The 26,286-nt window shown below is 47.7% G+C and overlaps 1 protein-coding gene across 2 annotated transcripts in view; it reads left to right on the top strand.

The window, feature by feature from the left end:
• The window catches only part of RIMS4 (regulating synaptic membrane exocytosis 4), an 88,544-nt gene that overhangs the window by 51,671 nt on the left and 10,587 nt on the right, over positions 1–26,286 (top strand). For both annotated transcript variants that reach the window (XR_006285407.1, XM_037916033.2), the window contains exons 2-5: positions 5,086–5,227; positions 21,134–21,246; positions 21,909–22,010; positions 22,289–22,428. Coding sequence is in view for 1 of the 2 variants with exons in the window: in XM_037916033.2 (XP_037771961.1) it covers positions 5,086–5,227; positions 21,134–21,246; positions 21,909–22,010; positions 22,289–22,428 (497 nt within the window). In the remaining variant the exon portion in view is untranslated. The remainder of the gene's footprint in view (positions 1–5,085; positions 5,228–21,133; positions 21,247–21,908; positions 22,011–22,288; positions 22,429–26,286) is intronic.

Genomic DNA, 26,286 nt, shown 5'->3' with positions numbered 1-26,286 from the left:
GTGATGAATATAGGGGATAATTTTTAAAGTGAGAAACTGGAAGAGAGAAGGATGGTAACAAAGCAACTGTGGGAGGGGAGGAGAAGTGAGAAGAGAAGAGGTGACTGGGATAAAAGGGAAACAGGAGGACTGAAAGTGTCAGGAAGATCTGCTGAATAAATAGAGAAGCCATCATCTCTTGGAGTGTAATTGTGCCCGATAGCAATAATAGCATAATCCTGTCCTTACATGAGTTGCTGTACAATTCTCAGTGGATTTTTAGGATTTTGTGTCCTCTGCACACGGAGAAACCTGTCAGTAGCACCGAGACAAGAGCTTTGCAGACCTGTGCTTTGCATTGACACACAAGATAATGTGAGCCATGCAAGACCGAGCCTGCTTGCGGGGCCAGTGCGGGGTGGAAGAAGGTGGAGGAGAAAGTGAGAGAAGCACCACCATTTTTCTTACCAATATTGAGACACAAGCAATTCCGAAAGGCAATCAGCATTGCCAATCTTGTTGCACCATTCTTGAGAAGAGCTGGTTTTTATTGGAGTTGACAGCTGCAAATACATTGAAGAGAGAGAATGCTCAGAAGTGTCCGATCATCTGTGCGCTGCTTTATCCAGGCAGCCACTTTCACTCCCTCTAGTCCACTGCTGGACTGTTTGGCACGTACAGTGCTCTGTGCACAAGATATTTATCAGCTGATGAGGAAGAATGCCTTGCCCAGGCAAAGCAGTTCATCTTTCCAAACCAGAATCTGTTTTTTAGCAATATGTTGCACTGGCAACTTTGTTGCTTCATTGGAAAAGGTGCAGAGAGTAAATCTTCCACAGACATGGCAGGAAAGATCAAAGCTCACTGTACTCGTTCCAGAGAGCACTAACAAATAAATGAAGACAAATTATTTTGCCAGGCAACATCCCCATCCAAGTGGTACCATTACACTCCTCATTTTACAGGTCTTTCAAAGGAGCTTTTAGCACTCCTACCTTTCGGATACAGTACTTGGGCTCAGGGAGTACTGGTTGAGAGCCCTTTCAGACCCCATCCATGCTGCTCCTTTATTGGCCAGTGGGAGTCGCTGCTGGGTGACTGTTTGTGAAGAGCTTTGCACATGTAAAGATGAAATATAACAATAATAAATGTTTAGCACTTGTTATTTCTCTTCCACCTTCTCACGCAGAATGTGCTGTTTCTCCATGATGCGTCTGTGGCATTTCTTATAAAGTGGGCTGTGGTCAATTGTTCTCCCTGTACAGCAAGGGTAGGACAAGAAGTAATTGGCTTAGTTTGTAGCAAGGGAGATTTTGGTTGGATATTAGGAGAAATTTTCTAACTTATATGGTTAGTTAAGCACTAGAACAATTTACCTGAGGAGGTTGTAGAAGCCCCAGCCTTGGTGATTTTTCAAAATGGGTTAGACAAACACTGAGCAGGGTTGGTCAAGGAATGCGTGGTTAATCCTGCCTCGGCACAGAGGGCTGGACTAGATGACCTCTTGAGGTCCCTTCCAGCTCTACATTTCTATTGTTTTTTTTCACAGGGCAAGTTCTCTTGAGCAGGTATCAAATATCATGGAGAACACCTGTAGGAAGGCACCCTGGTCAGTTAGTATTGGACTGTTGCACTCCGTTGCACGCCCTGTCCAACGATTCCCACGACAAAAGACTGATGATGCGGCCCCTGGAGAAGTACGCTCCGAGGCAAAGCAGGAGCAGCAGGGAGCACAGTTCAGGGTGCAATGCTGAAAGCCGCCCCTGAAGCACAGCGTTCTTAGAAAGTAGCTGATCCGCTCATGTCTGTCGCGACAGGTTCTTGGCTGCCAGCTGTGTCACTTGGGCCCACAGCTCCTGGTGATCTGCCTGGAGGTGGATAACCCACTCTTGAGATCCCAGCGCCCCATGGGACAGAGAGAGGTCCCAACTGATCCATTCCTACTCCTGCTGGGACCCGGGGCTGGTGGGAGGGGTTGTGCAAATTGTCTGGGTCTGTGGAAGAGGGGTACCAGTGACCAGGACGTGGGTGGTCTGGCTGGGTGGTCAGCATTATATTCAGGAGCCAGAGGCAATGGGCATGTCTGAAGTCAAGAGCCAGGTGTCAGAGCCGAAGCCAAGGGTCAGTGCGGAGTCAGAAGCCAAAGAGCCGTAGCCTGGGGTCAGAGCCGGAGCACTTGGAAGCCGAGAGAACAGGGCTCAGGGATTGGAACGAGGCTAAGGGCAGGAATTGGGAGCAGGGGCAGGGTCGAAGTCAGGGACCAGGGACGCAGTAGGAAGTCAGGTAGCGGATGGCAGGGTCTGCAGCAGTAGCAGCAAGCCAGCATCCACCTTGCTGCACAGACAACTTCCCGTGTCTTTCTGGTTTAAATAATGCACCCGGCCCAATCAGGGACTCTGAGGCTCCTCTAATCAAGCCCCTGTGGGTGGTAGCGGAGCCTAAGGCCTGTAGCGGAGCCTAAGGCCTCAGGGCTCCCAGGTGGTGGTGTGGATGCAGCAATGGCCCGGAGGCCTGGGTTCAGGACCTTGCAGACTCTCACAGTCCTTTGCAAACTGCCTTTGTTCTCCTCCCCATCCCTTCCCCTGCTCCTGAGTCACACATTTAACTGGACAGCCAAGGAGATGCGGCAGGCACCTCAGGACGCCAGCAGATGCATGGCTGTGTGTGTTTTCTGCTGCAGCAGAATGTATCCAGTGCCAGCTGGAAGTGAGAGACAATCTCCAACACGGTGCTGGAGTGTATCCTGCATTCCCTGTTTATTTTGCTCTCTTTTGCTGTATGGCAAACCTTAGCACTGGACCAGAAAAATCTGTGAGACAAGGCACTGCACTGTGCCAGGCAGGTGCCTTGGGATGCCAAATGCTTGCCCACACCACAAGCCTCTATTAGTTTGTTGTTAACCGCAGGTATATGGTAATTTGAGTATTTCATTCCCTGGCCATCTCCAGTTACAGTGGGAAAATCAAATGATCTTGAGACCAGATATTTCATGGTTAGGCACTTGAATATTTTTCAGTGCTGGTTTATGATTATTGACTCAGGTTGATTTTATGAGAAAAGAACTGAATATGCGACTAAGCAATGGAGGAAGGATCTGAGTATTTTGAGGGTGTCTGCATAGCAAGGAGGGAGGGGCATTGTTGAGGATGGTAGAAAGGGTATAACGAGGGGAAACAAAATGAAATTAAGGGGGAAATTAGGCTATCAGGACAGATAACATTACAGTGAAGGAGGGATGTTCTAGGCTGTGGACATTTAGAACAAGGCTGGAGAAAACACTAGAAAATACACCATTGGGAATAATCCTGCAGTAACTGGGACTAGATTAGGCCCTCTCATTGGGCTTTTCCTTCACTGAAGTCGATGATTAATATTTGTTTTGGCTGAAGCTTTTGACTTGGATAGCAGTTGTTTTAAATTGTTTGACTTTCTGATTCATATGATGGGCCTCTCACGTTGCTTTGGGCACACAAACAATACGAACTGTATTTAATGTTAACCAAAACATACAAATGCTGTCTGATGTTTGCGTACAGTACTGTACATGTGGGCAGCAGCTGGTACCGAATGCCTTTGGGCCTAAATGTTTACTCAGTTGGAAACCTCAGGGTATTGCAGAGAAAGGGGGCTTTTTAGCTAAGTTAATGGCAGATGCTCTGCGCTAGTGTTAACCTACCAGAGTTAATTTCAAACGGAGCATAGGGCAGGGACCCTGCTAATAGGCCAGCAATTTCTGGGAAATGCCCATTCACACAGAGAACCGGAGAAAACCATTCCCAGGCCAAGCAGCTTGCTATACACATAGGAAAGAATAACACAATACTTTCCATGTGTACAGACTGAGCTCCCAGAGCTGCTGAACTGGCTGTGAGGGCCCCATCCTCTTCCATGTTTTGAGAACTCTCTGATGTTGTGTTGAACCGGTTCATTTTGCATACAGAAGCACTCTTCATAAAGTTGTGGTGCTTCTGGAAGTGATGCCACTTAGCAATGTTCAGCTCTCTCAGGGTAGGTTGACTATTTTGAATACTTGCAAGCATTTTGGTCACACCTAGCAAAATGAGGCCCTGAGATGGTAGAGGGCATTGGACGCTGCCATCGTTCAGTGTTCAATAGGAATACCAAAGCAGTCTGGTGGGTCACATGTCTGCCACGAGAGTGTTAACACCAGCTCATTCTTATACAGGTTTATGGGTGGGCACCTTTAAAAAGATTCCCACATCCCAACTCATTCAGAGAACTTGCAGCCGACATCGATATTTCAGGATAAGCATTGTGTGTAGGCTGAAACTTGTCAGCTACCTAACAGCAATTAATGTTAATGGTGTTCATTATATATTCATTAGATAACATAATTCATTCTGAGAAACGCAGACTGCTAAAGAGAAGGATGCAAATAGCAGCTGTTAGTTTCAAAGTCTTTGAAGATTAACCCCCAAAGGGAAAAATAATCTCTGACACCAAATTCTGATTCCCACCCGACTCGAGCTGAGGGCATGTGTGAACGTAGTAGTCCTTACTGTGGGCTTTTCTGCTGTTTAAAGCCCCTCTGAGTGGCCTCCATTGGGAAACCATTTTGGAGATGCCTTTATGGTCCCTTATTGCTTGTGCCTCAATTGTTCTCTCATTCAGAGTGTTCCTAGTACTGTCCAGCCCCTTCTCTCCCCTCTGATCCTTCTGTTACTGTCCTGGCACTATGATTCCTTGGCATTCCTCACAACTTGAAACAGTGGGGCAGATTTTCAAACACATTAGGTCCACAATTTAGTACCTAATCTCTGCTCATAATTGTACAGTGTGCATACTAATTGGGCAAGTCCACACACAGTTTGGCTGTGTGTGTGTATGTCTGTGTATGCACATGCACACATTCTATTATCTGATTTGCATGCTCAAAGTAGGCTAGCAATTACATTTGCATTTTGAATGCCCAACTGGGTATCTAGCTTGTTTGAACCTCAGGCCCGTTATGAACAAAGGTGAGAGCTACAGGCTTGAGTGCGACAAAATATGAAAAGAATGAAGTGCAGGGTGATTTCTGGATTCCAAGAGTAATTCCCTGAAAGGCCTTCCCTTGGTTCTATTTGATGTCTCTCTTGTTTTTAGACGGGGATGGCCGGAGACTCAAAGGTGCTATCCAGCGGAGCACAGAAACTGGTCTGGCTGTCGAAATGCCAAGCCGGACGGTCCGTCAAGCCAGCCATGAATCCATTGAAGACAGTATGAACAGCTATGGATCTGAAGGAAAGTAAGTCAGCAGGGGCCAGCTGGATAATCATTTCTGGAATGCTCCATTCCCCCTAAACCTATTTCTTCTTACATGATAGATGATACATTTGTCTGACTTACACATGCTGTAGGTGCATTGGCAGGGACTCTAAGAGTCAGAACAGAGCAGTTCTTTCCCTGCAAGGTTTGCAAATAGTTTTGCTGTTCATACACTTCTTTTAGTATGCTCATGAGTCTGACCTGAAGAGGATACCCATCACTTATTACAGACTTGCCTTTAAAAGAAAACTCTCTGGAGTGGTTATTGTAAATAAGATTACAAGTGTCGATGTTTATAATGTGTTACATTTCTGTTGTCTGTCTTCTCCCACAAACTCCTTGGACGGGAAATGATTGTGTCAAGGGATGGAGGGGATATATCTAGCAAGATAATCTCTAGTAAATAATTAAATACATGTTATACTCTTGGAAGTGTTAACCTTCTGGTGTCTGAGTTATCATTTTCGGGCGATATATTTAGAAACCTTTCTGGGCCTGCAGAACAGCGATAGCATGATACGCTGGATTTGTGCCTTGCAGTTTCATGACAGTACAAATCTTGAAGCATAGAAAATACAGACAGGCCAACATTTCGGGGATCTGAGTTGCTTGAAATTCTGATTTTGTTTTTGCATGGTTTGAGGCAATATGTGGAGATGATCACTTTTTCTATCTAGGGGCCTTCCGAGGGAACCTTTTTGGGCAAACTCTTCTGCAGTAAGAAGAGGGCCATGTTACATCAGATTCAATGCACGTGGATGCAAGAGCAGTAACTGACTTCACAAGTTCACAGCGTGTAACTAAACGCAGTTTATGTTCCGTTTTAGATGTGCTACTGAAGTCTGAATTGGAATCAAGTATTAACTACCAACTGTGGCTTCTGTCTATCCTATCTGTCCATTCATTCATGGCATTCCAAATGAACCCATCAGTGAACTGTCTAGGTGCCCATGTAGACCTAAGGCTCTCTAAAATAAATAATAATTAAAACTGTATGATGAGAAAAGTAACTACTTTAAGGCAAAACCAAACTTTCCTTTGATATATGAACAAGGATAACAGTGGGAACACTACACAGATCTGCATCCAGGGCAGAAATAATAATAATTAGGAGCTGTCTCTGAGGCAGAAATCCTGTCACTCCAAAGCTGTGGTGTAGCTTATCTCCTCTGTGAGGACCTGCCTCCAGGGAAATATCCTGCCACACTCACACAGTCCTGCCACTCTGAGTTCTGCCTTCATTCCAAGACTTGGAGGATTAGAGATTAAGCCCTGTCCCTTGGCAATGCAGGCTGAGAATCTGCTTTCCCTGCAGGGCAGGATTCTTTCCTTTCCATTTATGCAGTTTGGCTTCTCTGGAAGGCTGTACAATCCTTTGGGACATCTGTGCAGTATTCCTGCATAGCCACACAGCCATGGCCAGGCATTGGTAGAGAAATAGAAGCTTCTTCCAATGAAATTACTGCACCTTGGTAAATGCCGTTGTGCTCTGGTGTGCTGCACTTGCAAAGGTAAATAACACATAACTATAAGCTTGGCATAGGAAAATAAATCCTTTCATGCAACTCCCACGTATTTGTTAAAGCTGCTATAAAATTCCTGTTGTAACCATTTTCTCTCAAATAAGAAGTCAGAATGTTCTAGAGGGCTCTGCCAGGCATGGGACAGCTCTCCCCATACTCCTCTGGAAAGGGTGATAAATGTTTTTTGTATGCTTTTTTTTTTTTTCTCAGCTCAGTTAATTGAACTCTTTTAGAATCCCCTCCGGTATCAGCAATTATCCATCAGAAGCATAAGTGACTAGCAAACAGGGTTGAGAGCACGAAGAGCCCATAAGGCTGTACGTGCGAGAAACATGTTGGGATTTTGGATTATTTTTAGCATTCTTGTTCTTAACAAAGAAGGGAAGCATTTGGGGAGTTGTTCTGAGAACCAGAAATTTAGACTCTGTGTTAAATCAAATCCATTTTTGCCTCTCTCGCAGCCCGCAGAACACAATTACAGCAGGAGAAAAGGAGATTTATGTGATCACGTTAGCTCTGGCAGGGTTTTCTTTTTAGTGCTTGGTTTCTTACTGCTACAGACATAATGAGAACAGAGACCGTCTTCGCCTAAGGCCTTTAACAAACCAATTTTTAACAAGATAAGATTGCACCAATATTTCAAGCCCTACATCAATATGCAAATTCCTTCCAGGAGGGATCACGGGTTCTAGGCCCATTCCCCAAAAGTGCTTGCTTTGGGAACTCAGAGTATATTTTCTTATAATCCTCCATGACAGGGAGGACTACCTGGAAGATCTCTTAACGACAGCCTGTTAATCCTCAGTACCTTTCAGTCCTCAGGTGAAGCTCTGGAGCAGGGGTCAGCAACCTATGGCATGTGTGCCAAAGACGGCACGCGAGCCAATTTTTAATGGCATGCTGCTGTCTGCCGGGGACAGCAGCGTGCAATTAAAAATCCTGCCCGGCCCGGCCCACTCTTCTCCGCCCATCGCTCTCTCCTTGCAGGGCAGGCGAGCTTCCCCCTCACCCCGCCTCTTCCCCCAGCGTGCAGGATTCCTACCCCTCCTTCTCTACCTCCCTGCGGCCGATCAGGTGACAGCCCTTGCTACGGAGGGGGAGAGGGAAAAGCAGAGCCGCAGTGCGCTCTCTGCTCCGGGGACGTTGGGGAAGGGGGTGGAATCAGCATATCCCCTCCAGCCCCCTGCCGTGAGCCGCTCAGGGCAGGGGGCTGGGAGCACCCCCACACCCCCCAGCCCTCTGCCCTGACCTCTGCACACCCTCTGCCCTGACCCATGAACCCTCCTTACACACACCCAGACCTGTGCCCTGAACCCCTGCACCCCCCACACACCCCAGCCCCATGCCCTGACCCCTGTACCCCCCCACAACCCCAGCCCTGACTCTGGCACCCCCCACACATACCCAGCCCCTCCAGCCCCCCCAGCCCCCAGCCCTGACTCCTGCACCCTCCCCACACATACCCAGCCCCCCCATGCCCTGACTTTTGCACCCCCACATCCACACCCCCACCCTGACCTCCAAACGGGAGCTCCTGCACACAGCCACATTCCCACCTGCACCCCTTGCACCAAATGGGAGCTGCCCAGGTAAGCGCTCCACACCCAAACCTCCTGCCCCAACCCTGAGCCCCCTCCCTCATTCTAGCTCCTGGCCAGACCCTGCACCCCAACCCCCAGCCTGCTCCTTCACCCCCAGCCCTGTTCTCAGTGCACTCCCACCCTCATCTCAGTGCAGACAGAGGAAGAGAATGGGCCAGAACCAGGGAGAAAGTAGGTACCTACTCTATGTGGGCAGGGCCAGGACCCCAGACCGGCAGCGGACTGAGCGGGGCCGGCAGCCGGGACCCCGGCTGGCAGGAGCCGGCGGATGGAACCCCAGACCGGCAGCGGGCTGAGCCGCTCAGTCCACTGCCGGTCTGGGGTCCCAGCCGCTGGCCCTGTTCAGCCCGCTGCCAGTCTGGGATTCTGGCTGTCGGCCCCTTGCCAGCCGGGATCCCGGCCGCAGGCCCCGCTCAGCCCGCTGCCGGCCTAGGCGAACAGAACCCCAGGCCGGCAGCGGGCTGAGCAGGCCGGCGGTGTAAGATCAGCATTTTAATTTAATTTTAAATGAAGCTTCTTAAACATTTTGAAAACCTTGTTTACATACAACAATAGTTTATTTATACAATATATAGACTTATAGAGAGAGACCTTCTAAAAAACATTAAAATGTAGTACTGGCACGCGAAACCTTAAATTAAAGTGAATAAATGAAGACTCGGCACACCACTTCTAAAATGTTGCCGACCTCTGCTCTGGAGTTTTCTTCTTCCTGAACGAGGGAACAGAATCTCTGCTCCCAGTAATTGAAGTTATACATGTTTTTAAAAAATGGAGACTGGATTGATGCGCTCATTTCACATATATTTAATTAATTGGGCGTGTGGCTAGCAAGAGTTGTACTCATCTCATTTCAGATCCAATAGAATTACAATGGTAGAATTTTCCTTCGTGTAAAATTCTAAATGACTTAGTTTATAGTGGGGATTAAGTGTGAATATCACTGTGTGTGAAATCCAGATTTCATTTAAAGTTGTGTTATATAAGAATACAGTTATTTTAAAGTACTGTTGGGTCTAAAAAAGAGGTGCTTACCAGAGCCTTTATAACGTCAGCATGGCCCTCTTTGTTTCTTTAATCTTTCTTATACAAAAAAACTCACTCACTTAATCTTTTTTTCAGCACAGTAGTTGTGCTATTACCAATAAGTACTTTGAAATAACTTTCAAGAGAAATTTTCAAAAATAGGTATTTGAAAATGTCTGAAAGGAGGACAGTTACCTGTTTCAGTACGTGCCCAGCATACAGTGTCATGAGCAAATGGATCAGAATTTGGCTTGTGTGTGGAACTTACAAATAAACATCTGATAGTTTAACAAGGAGCAAAGAAATTCAGGTTTGAGCCTGGTTCCTCCATGCCTTATCCTCTGCTCGAGCTCTGTTATACCGGGGTTTTGCTCCCTCTGAACGAAATGATGTCACACGACATTCAGGAGGCAAACAGGGACTCATAGGTGCTGGAACTAGGGATGCAGAGGGGAGATGGGGGTGCTGCATCAGTCCCTAGCTTGAAGTGCGTTCCGTTATAGACAGGGTTTACAGTTTGGTTCAATGGCGATCAGCACCCCCACTATACAAATTGTTCCAGCGCCCCTGCAGGGACTCAGAGTAACAGCCGTGTTAGTCTGTATACGCAAAAAGAAAAGGAGTACTTGTGGCACCTTAGAGACTAACCAATTTATTTGAGCATAAGCTTTCGTGAGCTACAGCTCACTTCATCGGATGCATACTGTGGAAAGTGTAGAAGATCTTTTTATATACACACAAAGCATGAAACAATACCTCCTTCCACCCCACTCTCCTGCTGGTAATAGCTTATCTAAAGTGATCACTCTCCTTACAATGTGTATGATAATCAAGGTGGGCCTTTTCCAGCACAAATCCAGGATTTAACAAGAACGTCGGGGGGGGGGGGGGTAAGAAAAAATAAGGGGAAATAGGTTACCTTGCATAATGACTTAGCCACTCCCAGTCTCTATTCAAGCCTAAGTTAATTGTATCCAATTTGCAAATGAATTCCAATTCAACAGTTTCTCGCTGGAGTCTGGATTTGAAGTTTTTTTGTTTTAATATTGCGACCGTTAGGTCTGAGATCGAGTGACCAGAGAGACTGAAGTGTTCTCCGATTGGTTTATGAATGTTATAATTCTTGACATCTGATTTGTGTCCATTTTTTCTTTTACGTAGAGACTGTCCAGTTTGACCAATGTACATGGCAGAGGGGCATTGCTGGCTTTGTGTGTATATAAAAAGATCTTCTACACTTTCCACAGTATGCATCCGATGAAGTGAGCTGTAGCTCACGAAAGCTTATGCTCAAATAAATTGGTTAGTCTCTAAGGTGCCACAAGTACTCCTTTTCTTCCTGCAGGGACTGTTACATAACCCTCTGCCAGCCCTTTTTTTTTTTTTTAAATGCTGCGTGAGGAGACGCAGCCCTGGAACAGAAGATTGCTGGTGGCCAGAAGCTATAATGTGTGGTGCTTGTAGGCCTTCTTGTTTTTGCTAACTACTGCTGGGATGATTAGGTTGCAGGAAACAAAGGTGATTTGCTTGTCTCAGAAGAGCTCAGCAGGTGATGACTAGTGAAGGCGCAGAAGAGTGATTGTGTAATATGTGAGGAAATTAGCAAGCCTGTCCAGCAACTCTGGACAGTATGTATAATTACAGGGAAACCCATCCCCAGCAACCACTCAAGGAACTGGAAAATTTCAGTTGCTTAATAAATGTAATTTTGTAATGTAGTCCGAGTAGATTTGAATCCAGGATGTTTGAGGATACTTTGTGGTGGGATACTAGGAGCTTGCCTAATAAGGTGCGGGTGGGAGAGGTCTCTTGTGCAGGTTTCACTGAAGAACTTTTTGATAACGTTGTTAACATGGCCAAAAATCATACAACAGAAGGAACTTGCAATACCAATGGAGAACACCATGTTACAGAAAACTAGCTGGTACGTCGTGCTGTTAGAAAGCTTTGCTGCAGAAAGTACTAGGGTAGCTGGTGGGGAGGGGGCTATGGACCAGAGCTATGACTGCATCAGCAGAGCTTGTGGAAGAGCTGGTGTAGGGCTCAAATAGCAAAGAATGTTGCGTAGTTGAACAGAGATGCCTAAACAGAGCTGTGTCATTACTTCACGACACGGTGGTGGTGGGTTTTATAGAAAACCTTAAGACAGATAGGTGAAGTGAAGGTTCCCAAGGAAGAAAGAGGATTCATGCTGCCTAACTGGACATGTTCCAAAGTACTATTCTCTTGTAGCAATTCAGGAATGCTAATGACTAATAATGTCCACTGTGTACTGTCAACACTGAAAATGAGAGAGTTTGGGTTAAATATACTACCACCTAAACAAAGAAATTCTGCATCCTGCTGAGCTGACAGATATTCAGCTGGCCACTAAACTAGACAGATTATGAAATCTGAATGCTGGGAGGCCTTAAAAATGAGCTAGATTATTACACAGAACCATGGGCATAGTTTGGTGGGAGCAGGGGGGTGTTGCCCCCCACAAAACTGCAAGCCTTGGCCAGGCGTGGAATTTGCCTCCCCAGCGCATAGCCCCAGTGGCCTGACTGGAGCTGCCCCGTCAAATATAGAAATCAAACTATGCCTATGGACAGCTGGGATGCCCAGTTATTACACAGAACATTCCTCTTTCATGGAAACTGGCTTGCTGGGTGGAACCTCTGAAATCCTCTGCACCTCCAGTGAAGTGATGAAGTAGCAGCTGATGAAGTAGAAGTTCGCAGTCTTACAGGAAACTTATCTCCTTTCCCTGAGAGAGACAGCTACACCTGCTTCTTACAGCCTATGAAGACCGAAACAGAGGGCTGACCTGTGTTGTAAGTGAAGCTATGAAAGAAAGTCTTAACTCTAAAAGGCTATCCACTGCATTTATTCTGTAGTGTGGTCATATTCAGGCAACTCACTTATTACTGACAGTTGGGGGAGGTGATGTGTCTTTAGGAAATAATCATTTCTGATCCTTGCAGCATCCTGTCTCTGAACACATGCCATTTCAGAAGGAGTTCTCGATCTTATATTCATACTACATACAGAACAATGGAGGAGCCTTTAAAAAGATACGGTTTATGAGACATTCCCTTTTAGGCCATGAGAAATATTGGAATCCTAACCCCCTAGTGGAAAGCACTGACTGTAGTATCTCTGAGTAACGTTTCCATGTTTAAAGTTTGAGTTGATCGCAAGTAGCCTGTTGCTTGTAGTGTGTCAGCGAATCCATGAAAATTACAGAAGGGCGTGAAAAGAAAATAGCCTTTGTCTGAATATGCTGTGGCTGTGTAACTTCACTGAAGTTAACCCAGTTCCACCAGTGTGAACCAGGTGTAAGGTAATGGGGAGTCAGGCCCAGGGCCCAGTGGGGAATCACTTCCCTCTGTTGGTTTTAAAGTCAGGCCGGATATTCTGATCCTGCAGAGCTCACGGAGTCATTTGATTTACATGGTTGAAAAGAGTTGGGACAGACCTCATGTGGTAGGGGTGGAAGTCCTGATTGCGCAGTATGATACAGCCCCTTTTTACACCATTGGGTGGAGTCTGGCATGGCCCCACTGACGTGGGGCTGCCATGCTGTTACTGAATACCCCCATCACTGGGGGGCTCTTTGGCACAAGGGCTCTACACCAAGACCCTACAGGGGGAAGGAGGAGACATGCCGCAGTTCTTTTGTGCTGGCATAACTGCTGATGTAGGGCCATGTCACAGGGTAACTGGCCCACTGAAGGGGTCAGACACCCACCCTACCTGTGACAGGCTCTGCTAGGGAGAATGAGCCAGCCCAGACCCACCTGAGGATCGTTAATTGTCTGAGTGGCTGGGAGGCACTTAATTAGGTAAGGAGCAGCTGAGCCTAATAAAAGGCTTATGAGGGCTCAGTCAGGAGGCCCCAGCACACGGAGAAAGCTCTGGAGGAGAGGGTCTTCTCAGGGGAGCTGTTTCAAGAGCTCACTAGAAAAGAGGATCTAGGAAAGGTGCTCCTGGTCCCAAGAGAGCTACGAGGGGCAAAACCCTAGCAGGAGGCTCAGCCCCAGCAAAAGGACTTTACCGACAGAGGCAAGAGGGCCAGGTTGTTGGGGAACTACGCGCTGCTCCAGGGAAGAGCTGCAGAGTCCAGGGAAGGAACCGTTCCTGAGGGCAGGAGGCCTGGCTCCAGAAGAGGGTCCTTGGTTGCGAAGGTCTTACACGTGAAAACCCTGGAGGGAGTAGAAAGGAGGACTCAGTTGGGGGCTGGCTGACTAAGAATACCTGAACCCTCCAGCTAGGATGCTGGATTGAAGGCTTGTTTGCATACCATGTTTGGCTGTTGATTACATAAGCAAGACCCTGAAGGGACATTGTTCACTATCGACAAACCTCGTTGAAGTTACTGATAGTCCATAAGAGGAAACTGAGGCAGAGACACAACTGAGGTTCCACACCAGCGGTGAGTGCCTGTCATTAACAGGTTATGGAAGGTGGCACAATTTAGAGCAGTGGCTCTCAACTTTTCCAGACTACTGTACCCCTTTCAGGAGTCTGATTTGTCTTGCATACCCCAAGTTTCTCCTCACTACTTGCTTACAAAATCAGACAAAAATACAAAAATACAAAAGTGTCATAGCACACTTATTGCTGAAAAATTGATGACTTTCTCATTTTTACCATATACTTATAAAATAAATCAATCGGAATATAAATATCTTACTTACATTTCAGTGTACAGAGCAGTGTATAGAGCAGTATAAACAAGTCATTGCACGAAATTTTAGTTTGTGCTGATTTCACTAGTGCTTTTATTTAGCCTGTTGTAAAACTAGGCAAATATCGAGATGTATCCCCTGGAAGACCTCTGCACATCCCCAGGAGTACACGTACCCCTGGTTGAGAACCACTGATTTAGAGCACCCACCAGGTTGTTCTGAGTTGCACCAGAGGCAAAGCAAGCTTCTAAAAAGAGTAAGGGAGGCTCAAATATGAAGATTAGAGAATGGTATATTCCAATGGACACTGATACTCAGAGTCAGGACACACCAAATGGAAGTTGGAAAGAAAGAGCCCAGAATATGTGAACTGTAAGATAAAAAAGCTGGCACTTGCACTAACTTAATGACAGCACCTGATGCACAAGATCCCAGAAGTGATTTAAAAATAGATGTGAAAAGAGGTCACAAACTCCACAAGGACAAGAAAAGAAATTAATGATGCGTCTTTCTTAAGCTGGCTGTGCTGGGAGGAGCTCTGCATACTTAATGCATAACACAGCATGGGCTGGGCTGAGAAAAGGAAGAGCACAGCCGTACGCGGGACAGAGGCGACAAGCTCTGGTGCTCTGGATTTTCTTCAAACCATTCATTATTGACATTGGCATTGTCCACCTAACTCTTCAAACCACAATTCAAAACCCAACCACTGTTCAAAACCCAAACAGGCTTTGAAAAAGCAGCTTAGGAATTTGAATATTTTAAAAGGAGATGGTCCAGCAAAGAAGGAATTGTCTCTTTTGGCAGTGAAGGGCATAAAACTAGCAATGGCAATTTTTGGGCTATGCACAACATCAGGGGAACACAGGGGCAGGTGGTGGGCCACTGGCGCTGCATCAACAACTGGCCTGGGGCCTTTTAGGCCATACTTACACTACACTAAATAGGACAGGTTTCAGATGTGCCAATCTTCAGGATAGGCATGCAGCCTGCAGAGAGCACTGGGCAGATTTCTAAAGGCATAAGATGTATAACTAAATATGTAAAATATGCACATACAGGCTTAATTTGCTCTCACAATTATTAGGATTGTGTGCACAAATCATGTAATTTTGCACATCTGAGTTCTTACAAATGTACCTCCCAGAAGTGCATCACTTGCACATGTAATTACTCCATTTGCAAACCCAACAAGGGTAAATACACATTTTGCCAGTACGTTGCATACCTAATATCTTTGCAAATCTGTCTACCAGAGTACTAACGCTGCATGTCTGTTTGGATTAACATGGTGCATTGCATTATAAATCTAATGAACTAAGACTGTGTCTGTGATCTTGTCTCCCTCTAGTGGGTAACAGCAACAACTGTAATAGCCTGCCGTTTACAATTTAAACAATAATAAATCCTGCTTAGCTGTCTGCTCCAGTGGTTTTCAACCTGTGGTCCGTGGACCCTGGGGGTCCGCAGACTGTCTAAGATTTCCAAAGGGGTCCACACTTCCATTCTAATTTTTTAGGGGTTCACAAATGAAAAAAGGTTGAAAACCACTGGTCTACTCCATTAGCCCACGTGGTAAGGGCTTGTGCGTGTGGCATTGAATTTTCCAGGATCAGTACTCAGTAACAGCCATGGTATCTTCATACACACGGCCATGGTTTGTTCTGCTTGTCTCTGTTGTCTGCACCTCTCTGTTGAAGATTATTGCAGCCATGGGTCAAACTGAGCAGGGCTGCCCTTTGATCTCCCCGATCATACAGAACAGGTCCTCCACGTGCCCAGCAGGCACCACTGACCTTCCCAGTGCTGTACGTACCTGTAGGTCAGCGAAGGAGTCAAGTTCCACGTGAAAAATCCATCAGCCTTAATTCCATTCAAATGCCACCATGACAAAAGGGTTCTAGTCAGTGTAAATGGGAGTAGAGGAACGTGAAAGAGAAATGGATTCCCTTTTCTATTCCGCGACCTGGGATGCAGCCATGTTCAGGCCAGCCATAGCTTCAGCCCCTGCACTTGCCTGTCTAAAGGGTGCAGAGTACAGACTCTCTGCCAATCTTGTGAAAATGCTGACAAATGTCACCTGACAATCTTTGCGTGTGTTATTTTGCAGCAGGAGCTAGTACTGCAGCAACAACCCTGCTCTGCCTGGCCCCAGGGGCTTCACTAGTTACAGCAGGCACTTTGCAAGTCCAATGAGAAACGCTACCTCCTTATTTCTGGCAGCTATTTTTAGTAGCTTTTTGTTGGGTTTGGAGAAGAAAAATCAGCACATTATTTGGTTAGAGCCAGTTTGTGGCCTTTTCCTCTATCTAAGGTGGAGGGTTTTTTGTCAAATAGCATCTGAATTTGAATATTGAATGGAAACAAAAGAACCCCATGAGTTCATCTTCTAAACTGTATGAAAATATGCTGAAGTTGACACGTGTCAAAAAAAGAAGTTACATGAAGTGAGCTGTAGCTCACGAAAGCTTATGCTCAAATAAATTTGTTAGTCTCTAAGGTGCCACAAGTACTCCTTTTCGTTCTGCTTATATTTCACAGACTGAGGGCAGGAGAGATTGTAACGGTAGGATGGAGGGTTTCAGAAGGAAAGCGACTCTTCTCCATATCCGCTGTGTTTGATTTGAGAGGAAAGGAAATGAGGCCAGAGCTGAGGCATACTCAGCGATGGGATAATAAAGCCCTTTCAGATTCACTCCAGTGTGTGTGAAAACCATCTGCTGGCTGTAACCCAAGCTGGAGCTGCCTCTTTTGTGTGAGGCTGGCCGACTTGTAATCCGTGTGTCTCTGCCAATGCTCCCAACCTGAGAATTCAATTGGAAAGATTATTGCTGAATCAAGGGCAGTTGGAGAGAAACAGATGAATTTCTTCAGAGGACGGGCAGGAAAGTCTGCTGCTGAGTGCCCTGTGTACTGTGAAGCCGCAAACAGCAGGGGGAGAACTCTCAGGAACAGCCAGCCTGAGTTTGAAAGAGCCGAGCAATGAGTGAATTGTCACACTTGAGCTGTTCTGCGGCTGCTGTCAGTTTCAGAAGGAGGAAATGAGGGAGCTTTCAGAAATCCTCTGGTTCAGCCCTGCAGGTCTGAGCCACGCTGCAAGTTCCAAAGAGAAACTTGTACTGAACCAGGAAACGGATGCATCTCAAAGTCTGCCGCGGTACCTGAGTTTGGAACCAAGAATAGATCGCCCAGGCCAACCCCCTGCCAGGGGCAGGTCTTCTGCTAAACTGTGTCCATGGGTACTTCACAAGCCTGAGTTTGACAGCTCCAAGTGATGATTCTCCCCTGAGAGCAGCAGGACAGTGCATCCCTTGGTAAGCTTGGGATCTGTTGCACGTCTTCCCAAGAGCTGTCATTTGATCTGAACTATGGCAAAGGAAAGAATTTGTTCTCACTTGATCCACCTAACTTTCTGCCAGAAGAGCCCAGTGGTTTCCTTGCAGATGCCAGTGCGGCTTCCCAAGCTGCTGTATAAACTCTAGAGCACATACAATACATAAAACTGACTTTGAAGGTCCTTATTTTAGCTGAACCAACTCAATCCTTGCTGCAGTTGTTTCTTCTCAGGCTTGCTAACTTTCTAGACAGCTTTATTTTCCTCTCCTCTCCCCAGGCAGAACCTGTGGCTTTGCTTGAGGGCGCATAGTACCTTCCTAGGCAGGAACTATTGTTTTGGCCCAGGATTATTGCCAGTGCCCATGGGGACAGAAGGGCTCTTGTGAATTCCCCACCAACTAGCCTGACTCTGCGAACACCAAGCATGGGTGCCTCACTCCTGTGGGTAGCTACGCTGGCTTCCGTGGGATGTGCCACCGGCAGCTCACGCGTGCTGGGGCCTCGTGGGCACCCACGTAGTTACTCCGTTCGCCATTCCCCACCTCCAGTGGCAGTTGCCTTTTGACAAGGCAAGAGGGGGCGGCTGAGACCCAGGTGCAGCACCATCCGCATAGGCTAGGGCTGCGTGGAGCTGAAGCAGTCCCAGATTGCATGGAGTGGGTGGGGACAGTGGCCAGGGGAGACCACAGCGGGAATAGGCAGCGACTGGGGACCCTGGGTGGATTCCAGTTGCAGGAGAGAAGGCAGCATGCAGGACACAGTGGCTGGGTGATCCTGGAAGAACATCCAGTGGAGGGAACAATAGCTAAAGCAAGAGAGGTGGGGATGCTGATCTTCCCCCTGCCCCCAACCCATGTGTCTCATCCAGAGAGGGGAGATCTCTGCACTGCAGGTTTTACAGCCACAGGGCTGCTCACAGGGGCACCCTCAGCAATTTTTTCACATGGGGTGCCCAACGCATGGTGCCTCAAGGGATTCCGGCTCTAAGTTTCTCCAACAAAACTCCCGCTCAGTGCAAGCATACAAAATGGAATCACCCACGGAGCCCCATCACTCAGCCCTAGGCAAACCCCTCTCATGTCTGCCTCCCATGGGCACCCTGCTGCCCCTTTCCTGCCCGGCTCCCCCATGCGGGCACTCACTGCAGCTCCCTGCACTTGTAGCAAGGCCTGAAGCTGTCAATAAGCAAGCTCTGGGGGCAGAGCAGAGGGGCTGTGGGCTGCTGGAAGTGGGGTTAGGCCAGGCAGGCCCCTGGCGGGGAGAGCTGGCGCAGGAGCTGGTTCCCTGGTAGTGGTAAGGAGAAGCAGCACGGGCCACCCTACTGTCCTCTCAGGTTTGGCCCTGCAGCCCTCCGTCATGACAGGATGACAGGGCCAAATGTGACTGAGTGGCATTGTGACCTGCTGCATGGGGTCACAGTGCCCCATAGCTTTGGACCCATGGCCCCCCCATCATGACCTGAGTGGTGCTGCGACTCCCACGCACCGGGTCACAATGCTACTTGCTCCGTTTTGGCCCTCCCACCCCCGCCAGCCACTCACTACTCCCAGTAGTAAGCACTGTCTCTGTGCAGGACTGGACCCAAAGGTCCCTTTTCCAGGGCTCCAGCTCACATTCAGTACATCTGTCCTGTTCCTCTGCTCCCAGCAGCACTAACTTGGGAGAGTGCCGCCTCAGAGCAGAGCAGACAGACTCCATCCTCCAGCAGAGCGGGGAGAAGAAGGCCAGGAAGAGAAGTGGGAGTATAGCATTGACTGGAAGCAGACTGCAGCTAGTAGTTACACCTTCCCCCAGAGGATAGCATGCTTCACCGGGGAGGTGCCTCTCTCAGCTGAGGAATCAGTGAAGCAGACTTCAACAGCTGAATCCAAAATAAAGCAAAAGCATCAGCATTGTCTGCAATTAGTGCTGGATCATGCCATTTGAGGCTTGTCTGGAAATGCCACCTGGAACTATTGCACAACCAGGAGACACATGGTGAAAACTCTTAATTCAAGGAAACTGAGGGGGAAATTGACCCCTGTGCAGAGGGTTTCCCCCAAGCTTAATGCAGATCTGTGGGCATTTTGCGCTGGGCTGAATTTTGAAAGTGCTCAGGGCTGGATTTTCAGGTGCTTAGCACCCAGCAGCTCCCACTGTGACGCTTCTAGCCAGATTTTCCACAGCACCAGCACCGCTGAGCTTTTTCAAAAATCTGGCCCTTGATGTGTGAGTGGGCGATGTGCCCTCAGTTGCTTGTGTGCGGCTCGGGCTGGGCTATCATGCCGCTCTCTCTGATTTCTTCGGGCAGGTTTGCTACTCATAAGGGGAAATAAATATGCGCAGTGAGCTGAGGCTGGGCTTGTGGATAGCTAATAAGAGTAATTGCGGCTGACTAAATAGTATATACGTGAGTCTAATGTCTCTTCCCCAACATCCCACAGCCAAGCAGAGCCCTTCGCCAGCCCCTGTGTTAGTGTAAGTTAACTACCATTTTGCAAAGTTGATTTGTACTGATTTGACACTGAGCGTTAGTGAACATTTGACCCTTATTACAGATTTAAGGACCTAATTTTAAGAAGCTGTGAAGTGTGTCACTAAGCAGGCGTGTCTCCCCCTGTGGGGATGTGACTACAGAGGACTCATAATTACACTTAGCATCCATGTGTAGCAGCTTCTGTGGGGAAGATGGGTCAAAAGCAGGGCCAATCATATGTATAAACAGACTGGGAACCTGTGGGACACAATTCAAGCCTTGTCTACAAGGGCTTTTTAGGCAGTTGTGTAGCTGCACTGGCACAAGCCCCTAGTGTAAATGCAGCGCACCAGTGTAAACTGTGATTTGCACCAGCGCAGCTTACACTGGTATGCCCCACATCGACACTGTAGGTTTGCACCCATGTAGCTACACCAATGGCTAAAACCCCAAAGCAGACAAGGCCATAGGTGCCTTGCAAATGGCATATCACACGCTTGCATCCCTAACAGCTCCACTTTTTATTTTTTTTTTTTGGCTGCAGTGCTGTATCTTCCTTTCTCACCCCGCCCCCCTTTGAAGGTACACTCTGTAAATCCTGCATATTCATCCTGGGATGCAGGATTAGTCTTCATGATCATTTCATACCCTTTGCTGAATGAAAACTACTCCGGGAATGTGCTGGATGCTGCCAGGCTGCAAAAGCATTTGATACAGAATGCAAAATGTACTACTCCCACCCTTAGATGGGATTCCTGGGGGTCAGGAAAGATGCATATTCCGGGGGGAGGGGAGGCGTCTCAGTTTGGCATCCCTCACCTGAGCTCAATCACTTTGAAACCCCCCATGCCCCAAAGTACTATTGTCCTTGTTTTGTTTTTTGAAAAGGGGGAAGGAGGAACCACTACCAGGCAATAAATTACAGGCCACCCCAGATATTGCTCACCTTTAATCCTGCAGAGAAGGGGTGATGGGAAGCACCTGAACCAGGGACAGGAGAGTTGATTTTTTTTTTTTTAATCCTAGGTGATTAATTTATAGATAAAGAAATATTGTAATCACAGCTAACTACTCCAGCACTATTGGATGGGGGAAGGGGACTTTAAATGCATCACGTGTAACTAGACTGCATGGAAGTCAATGAGTTCTGAAAGGAAGAGGTCTGCGTAATATAGCTATTCATTTCAAGCATACATTAAATCAGACTGTTAAATCAGCAGGTTGTTTTCAAGTACTGAAATAATGATTTGCCTAAATCAATTTATTTTGCAGCTTGAATTTCAGCGGAATCCATCTGGCATCTGCCGGGCAGTTTAGTGACTTCCTGGGGAGCATGGGTCCTGCACAATTTGTTGGTCGTCAGACCTTGGCCACCACCTCCATGGGTAAGGAACAGAAAGGCAGAGATCAGTTTAAAATGCATACTGTATGTATCACTCCCACAAGCCACCCACTAACCTGCCCAGCACCTCTCTTCCCATGCCCCAGACCCCGTTCTCAGTTTGATAAAATGTGCTTGGCTGTTAGATTTTCTTGATTTGTGTCATCCCGTTCTAGTTAATGCTATGTAAGCGGCAGCATTACCTGTCCCTCCGACACACTTCAAATACGAAAGGCAAGGTCAAGCCAAAATGGGCATCCCCTAAATGCATCTTGGGCAGCTTCACATTTCTCCGATGCGTTGAAGCACACAAACGCTTTAAGGATTTTCTTGTGGTGCATCACAACTGCATTTTCCAAAGAGGCCTCTAATTCTGGGGAGATTAGAGACTAGATGGCACTAGCCTGAGTCTCCACATCTGGGGTTAGAAGACCATAAGAGATCATTTTTGGAAATGTGGGCTTGAATCGCCCCAGAGTTACCCCCCTCTAACGCTGTGATCGAGTAATGGAGGAGGGAAACAGGCACTTTAGGCCAACATTTTTCTTGCAGTTGTTGCCAGTGCATGACATGAGGATTTTTTGGAACAGTTTAACAATCAGACTAGTTATGTAAAAGCCTTCTTGCTATCTGATTCTCTTCAATCATTTCCGGTTTGTTATGTAGGAGATGTGGAAATTGGTTTACAGGAGCGAAATGGACAGCTAGAAGTGGATATCATTCAGGCACGAGGACTGACCCCCAAACCTGGCTCCAAAACCCTTCCAGGTAGCGTGTTTCAGTCTGTTTGAAGTGACTCAGAGCCCACTGCACCCCTTCGTCCTGGAGCACTTGAGGACAGGTAGAATATTGACTCTGCCTGGAACAGAGAATGCCTTGCCCAGCTGGGAGCACATACTGTTTGTGCTTGCTTGAAAATACAGTTGGATAGAAAATCCTTTGCTGAAAACACCTCTTTTGTAATCATATTTGAGAAGTTTTATCCTGCCATCTCTAACATGAACCATTATGATTCTACCTTTTTTGACCATACATTTTTCTTTCAGCTGCTTACATCAAGGCATATCTACTAGAAAATGGAGTGTGCATTGCAAAAAAGAAGACAAAAGTGGCTCGAAAATCATTAGACCCCCTGTACAACCAGGTGTTACTGTTTGCGGAGAGCCCACAAGGCAAAGTATTACAGGTAAGAGCACCTCTGAGAAGAAGTGAGATGTCTTCCTCTCTCTGCACTCAGCCTCCACCAAAGTATACGGAGTTTAAGGAATCAGAGTAATTAACAGTAATGGGAAATATTTATGAATCAATAACTTATTGTACCAAATGCACTCAATCTGGATTTGACAAACATAGAGGAAAAATGTTGTCCTCCTATTCAGATGGGTTCTTATTTGAAACCCTGTTGGGTTACATTGGCATGTGGTTCTACTGATAAAATGCCCATTTTTCTCCATTGCCAGGTACAAAGTAGCTAAAGAATCATGGAATGCAGCTTGTTTTCGTTGTTTATCTAGACTAAGAGTGATCTTCTAGATCCAGCTCCTGCTCAAATGTCTCCTCTGCCTCTGCCTTTGTTCTTTGGCTGTGATACATATACTGCCCCATTATGGACACTTCCAACCTTTCTCCTTAGTTTTAGGGGGTAGAAAAGGTTTTGTACTGTTAATTCACATCCAAATCTATTACACACAAAAAATCCTGGCTGTTGATTGGCTGGCAACGTTGGAGTAATTAGTCTTAAAGTTTCTACTGCTTATCTCTACTGAAGTGTGGAACATCGGTAGGGCCCTACCAAATTCACCTTCCACTTTGGTCAATTTCACGGTTATAGGATTTTAAAAATCATAAATTTCATTATTTCAGATATTTAAATCTGAAATGTCTTGGTGTTGTAACTGTAGGGGTCCTGTTCCAACTCTGAAGGCAGCAGCAGAGAAGTAAGGGTGGCATGGAATGGTATTATTGCCACCCTTACGTCTGTGCTGCGGCTGCTGGCAGGGTGCTGCCTTCAGAGCTGGGCACCTGGCCAGCAGCCACCGCTCTCCAGCCTCCCAGCTCTGAAGGCGGCATAGAGGTAAGGGTGGCAATACTGTGACCCCTCTACAATAACTTGGCAACACCTCGCCCACCACCCTCTTTTGGGGCAGGACCCCAGTTTGAGAAACACTGGTCTCCCCCGTGAAATCTGTATAGTCTAGGGTAAAAGTACACAAAAGGCCAGATTTCAGTCCGTGACACATTTTTCACAGCTGTGAATTTGGTAGGGCCCTAAATATTGGTTACCAATCACATCGGTTACCAATCACATCCTTCATGCAGATTAATTCATCCTGATTAGCTCCCTATCAGTCAGTAGCAGCTTCCTCTGAACTCATGTTGCAGCCAATTAGATTGCATATGCAGCTATCTGCTTTTTAACTGGCTCATCCTAGATCAGGTTTCTTCTGGACCTCTCATTTCATCTGCCTGTCCATTGTATTTAACACCCTGGTATCTGAGTGCCAAGCAAATTTATTTAGCACTACCCGTATCCAGTGATGAGCTGCCAAAATCTTAGCAACGGGTTCCCTCCTCGCCCCCCGAGGGGGTCGTTGCCCACCCCACCCCCCGGGACTCCTGCCCCATCCAACCCCCCTGCGTTCCTTGAAGCCCGCCCCCCAGGACCCCTGCCATCCACCCCTCTCCCCTGTCCCCTGACTGCCCCCAGAACCAGGCAGGAGGGTCTTGTGGGCCACCGTAGTGGGTACCCACCCCTAAGAGCCAGAGGCACCTGCCGGGGGGTGAGGTGGGGAGTCCCGGAGGTGCTTACCTGGGACAGCTCCCAGGAATCATCCGGCAGGTCCCTCTGGCTCCTAGGGGCGGGGAAGCATAGCTAGGGGGGAGCAGGGGGAGCGGCTGCTCCCCCACTGATCACCTCAAAAGTAGAGCCTTAGGCACCAACTTCCTGGGTGCTCTGGGGCTGGAACACCCACGGGGAAAATTTGGTGGGTGCAGAGAACCCACCGGCAGCTCCCCACCCCGCACCCGGCCTCACCTCACCTCACCTCCCCTTCCCCCCGCCCCAGCTCACCTCCGCCTCCCTGGGCCTGAGCAGGAAGCCGCGGCTTGCTTCTCAGCCTGCCCTAGCTTCCCGCGCGAACAGCTGATTCATGGGAAGCCTGGGGTGGGGGGGGCAGAGAAGCAGGCGGCGGCTTCACATTCAGGCTGAGGGTGGCGGAGGTGAGCTGGGGCGAGGAGCGGTTCCCCTGCGCCACCCCCCGGGTTACCTGCTGTGGTGCGGGTGGCCCTCCTCGCGCCCCCCTGCCCGAGCTCACCTCTACCTCACTGGGCCTGAGCGGGAAGCCGCAGCCTGCTTCTCAGCCTACCCAAGCTTCCCGCGCGAACAGCTGATTCACGGGAAGCCTGGGGGGCAGAGAAGCAGAGCGGGGCGGCGCGTTCAGGGGAGGAGGCGGAGTGGAGGTGAGCTGGGGCCGGGGGTGGGGCGGGGAGCTGCTGGTGGGTGCTCTGCACCCACCAAATTTTCCCCTTGGGTGCTCCAGGGCTAGAGCACCCATGGAATCGGTGCCTAAGGCGCCACTTTTGGCCAGTTAAATTTAGAAGCCCTTTTAGAACCGGTTGTCCGTCGCGGAACAAGGGAGGTGGTCTCTCTCTGGAGGTGGTCTCTCTCTGCCTCCCCACAGTGCTAGGTTTCCCTGCTTCCTATTCTCTCTCTGCCCCTTTTCTCTTTCTCCCTTGTTTTCTCGTTTTTTTGTTCTTCTTATTTCCCATCATCCCAGCCATCGAACTCCCATGGGTACAATGTGTGTTACTGGGAAAATGTGTTAGCAAAAACGTGGGGCTTGCAGTTTGCTAGGAATATGATTGGGTTTTGCTCAGCCTGTTTTCCTCTAATAAGGAGGTCCACAGCTGGGACCCTGCTGCAGAGAACACTCGTCCCCCAGGAGCTCCGGAATTGCACCCTGAGCTTCCCCATCCAAATTGCTCCTCTGGCATGCAGCATCCTGATGGCTCAGGGATGCTGGTCAGACAGCCATTCAGGTAGCTAGATCCAAGCCCAGGAAGAGTTTTGTAAATCATAAGGAATTTTAACTCAATCCAGAAAGGAGAGGAAGCCAGTGGAGTATAAGGCAAATCTGTGGGATATGCTTTTATCAGCTTTTGTTCTTCGGAGATGCATTGTCACATGCTGTACAAGGTACAGCTGCTCTGTGGCTCTCATGTTTGCACCCAAGTAGAGTGAGCTTCAACAACTTACCCTGGATCACAGTGGCTAACTCCTCATCTGAGAAGAAAGGGTACCTTCTCCTGGCCAGTGTAAGGTGGGAGGGTGTCCATGTCACTGTCGCCATGAGAAGTGATGAGTCCAGCATAACCCAACACAGTGCAGGATCATGATTATCGTAGTCTGCATGTCCTCAACCTCCTCTTGAAATTTTAGTGTTTTTAAAAAAACAACCCACACCCACCAGATGCACATAAGAGATTCATGGCCATAGAGAACCAGCTGCTTTTGTGGAAAACATTCAGAAAGTATCCAACATTCTGTATGCTGATTTAAACTCCACACACCCCATGTGTCTGACAAGATGGATGTTGGCCTTAGTCGGCAGTCATCTTGCCAGTCAGTAATTCTTGATGATCGATGGCTGTGCAGGACAGCCCATGGCACATGTCATTTAGAAACCTTGTGCCCAGCTACAACCATCAGTGCTGACTGGGGCAGTGAAAACTATTTGCAAACAAAAAATAACTAAACACAGGCAACAGAATGATGCCCTCTGAGATGTTTCACTTAGCTGGGGAATAGCCCAGGTAGCTGGCTCTTAGCAGGAGAGCAGTACTCAGGGAATGACATACGCTGAGCTAGCAGGGTGGGATCCTTGGAGAGAACTCGGTGGTTCTGCTATTCCCAAGCCCACTCCACTTGAATTATGTAACTTAAAAAAAAAAGGCAGCTTAATGTCTCATTGTAGCTTATTCAAAGAGAATAAAAATAGGGGCTGAATTCTATGTTAATTTATACCCCAGCCAAACCACTGACTTC

The sequence above is a fragment of the Chelonia mydas genome, chromosome 13 (genome assembly GCF_015237465.2).
Source record: "Chelonia mydas isolate rCheMyd1 chromosome 13, rCheMyd1.pri.v2, whole genome shotgun sequence".
Taxonomy (NCBI): domain Eukaryota; kingdom Metazoa; phylum Chordata; order Testudines; family Cheloniidae; genus Chelonia; species Chelonia mydas.
The sequence above is the reverse complement of the archived record's forward strand: the minus strand, read 5'-3'. Positions and strand labels throughout refer to the sequence as shown.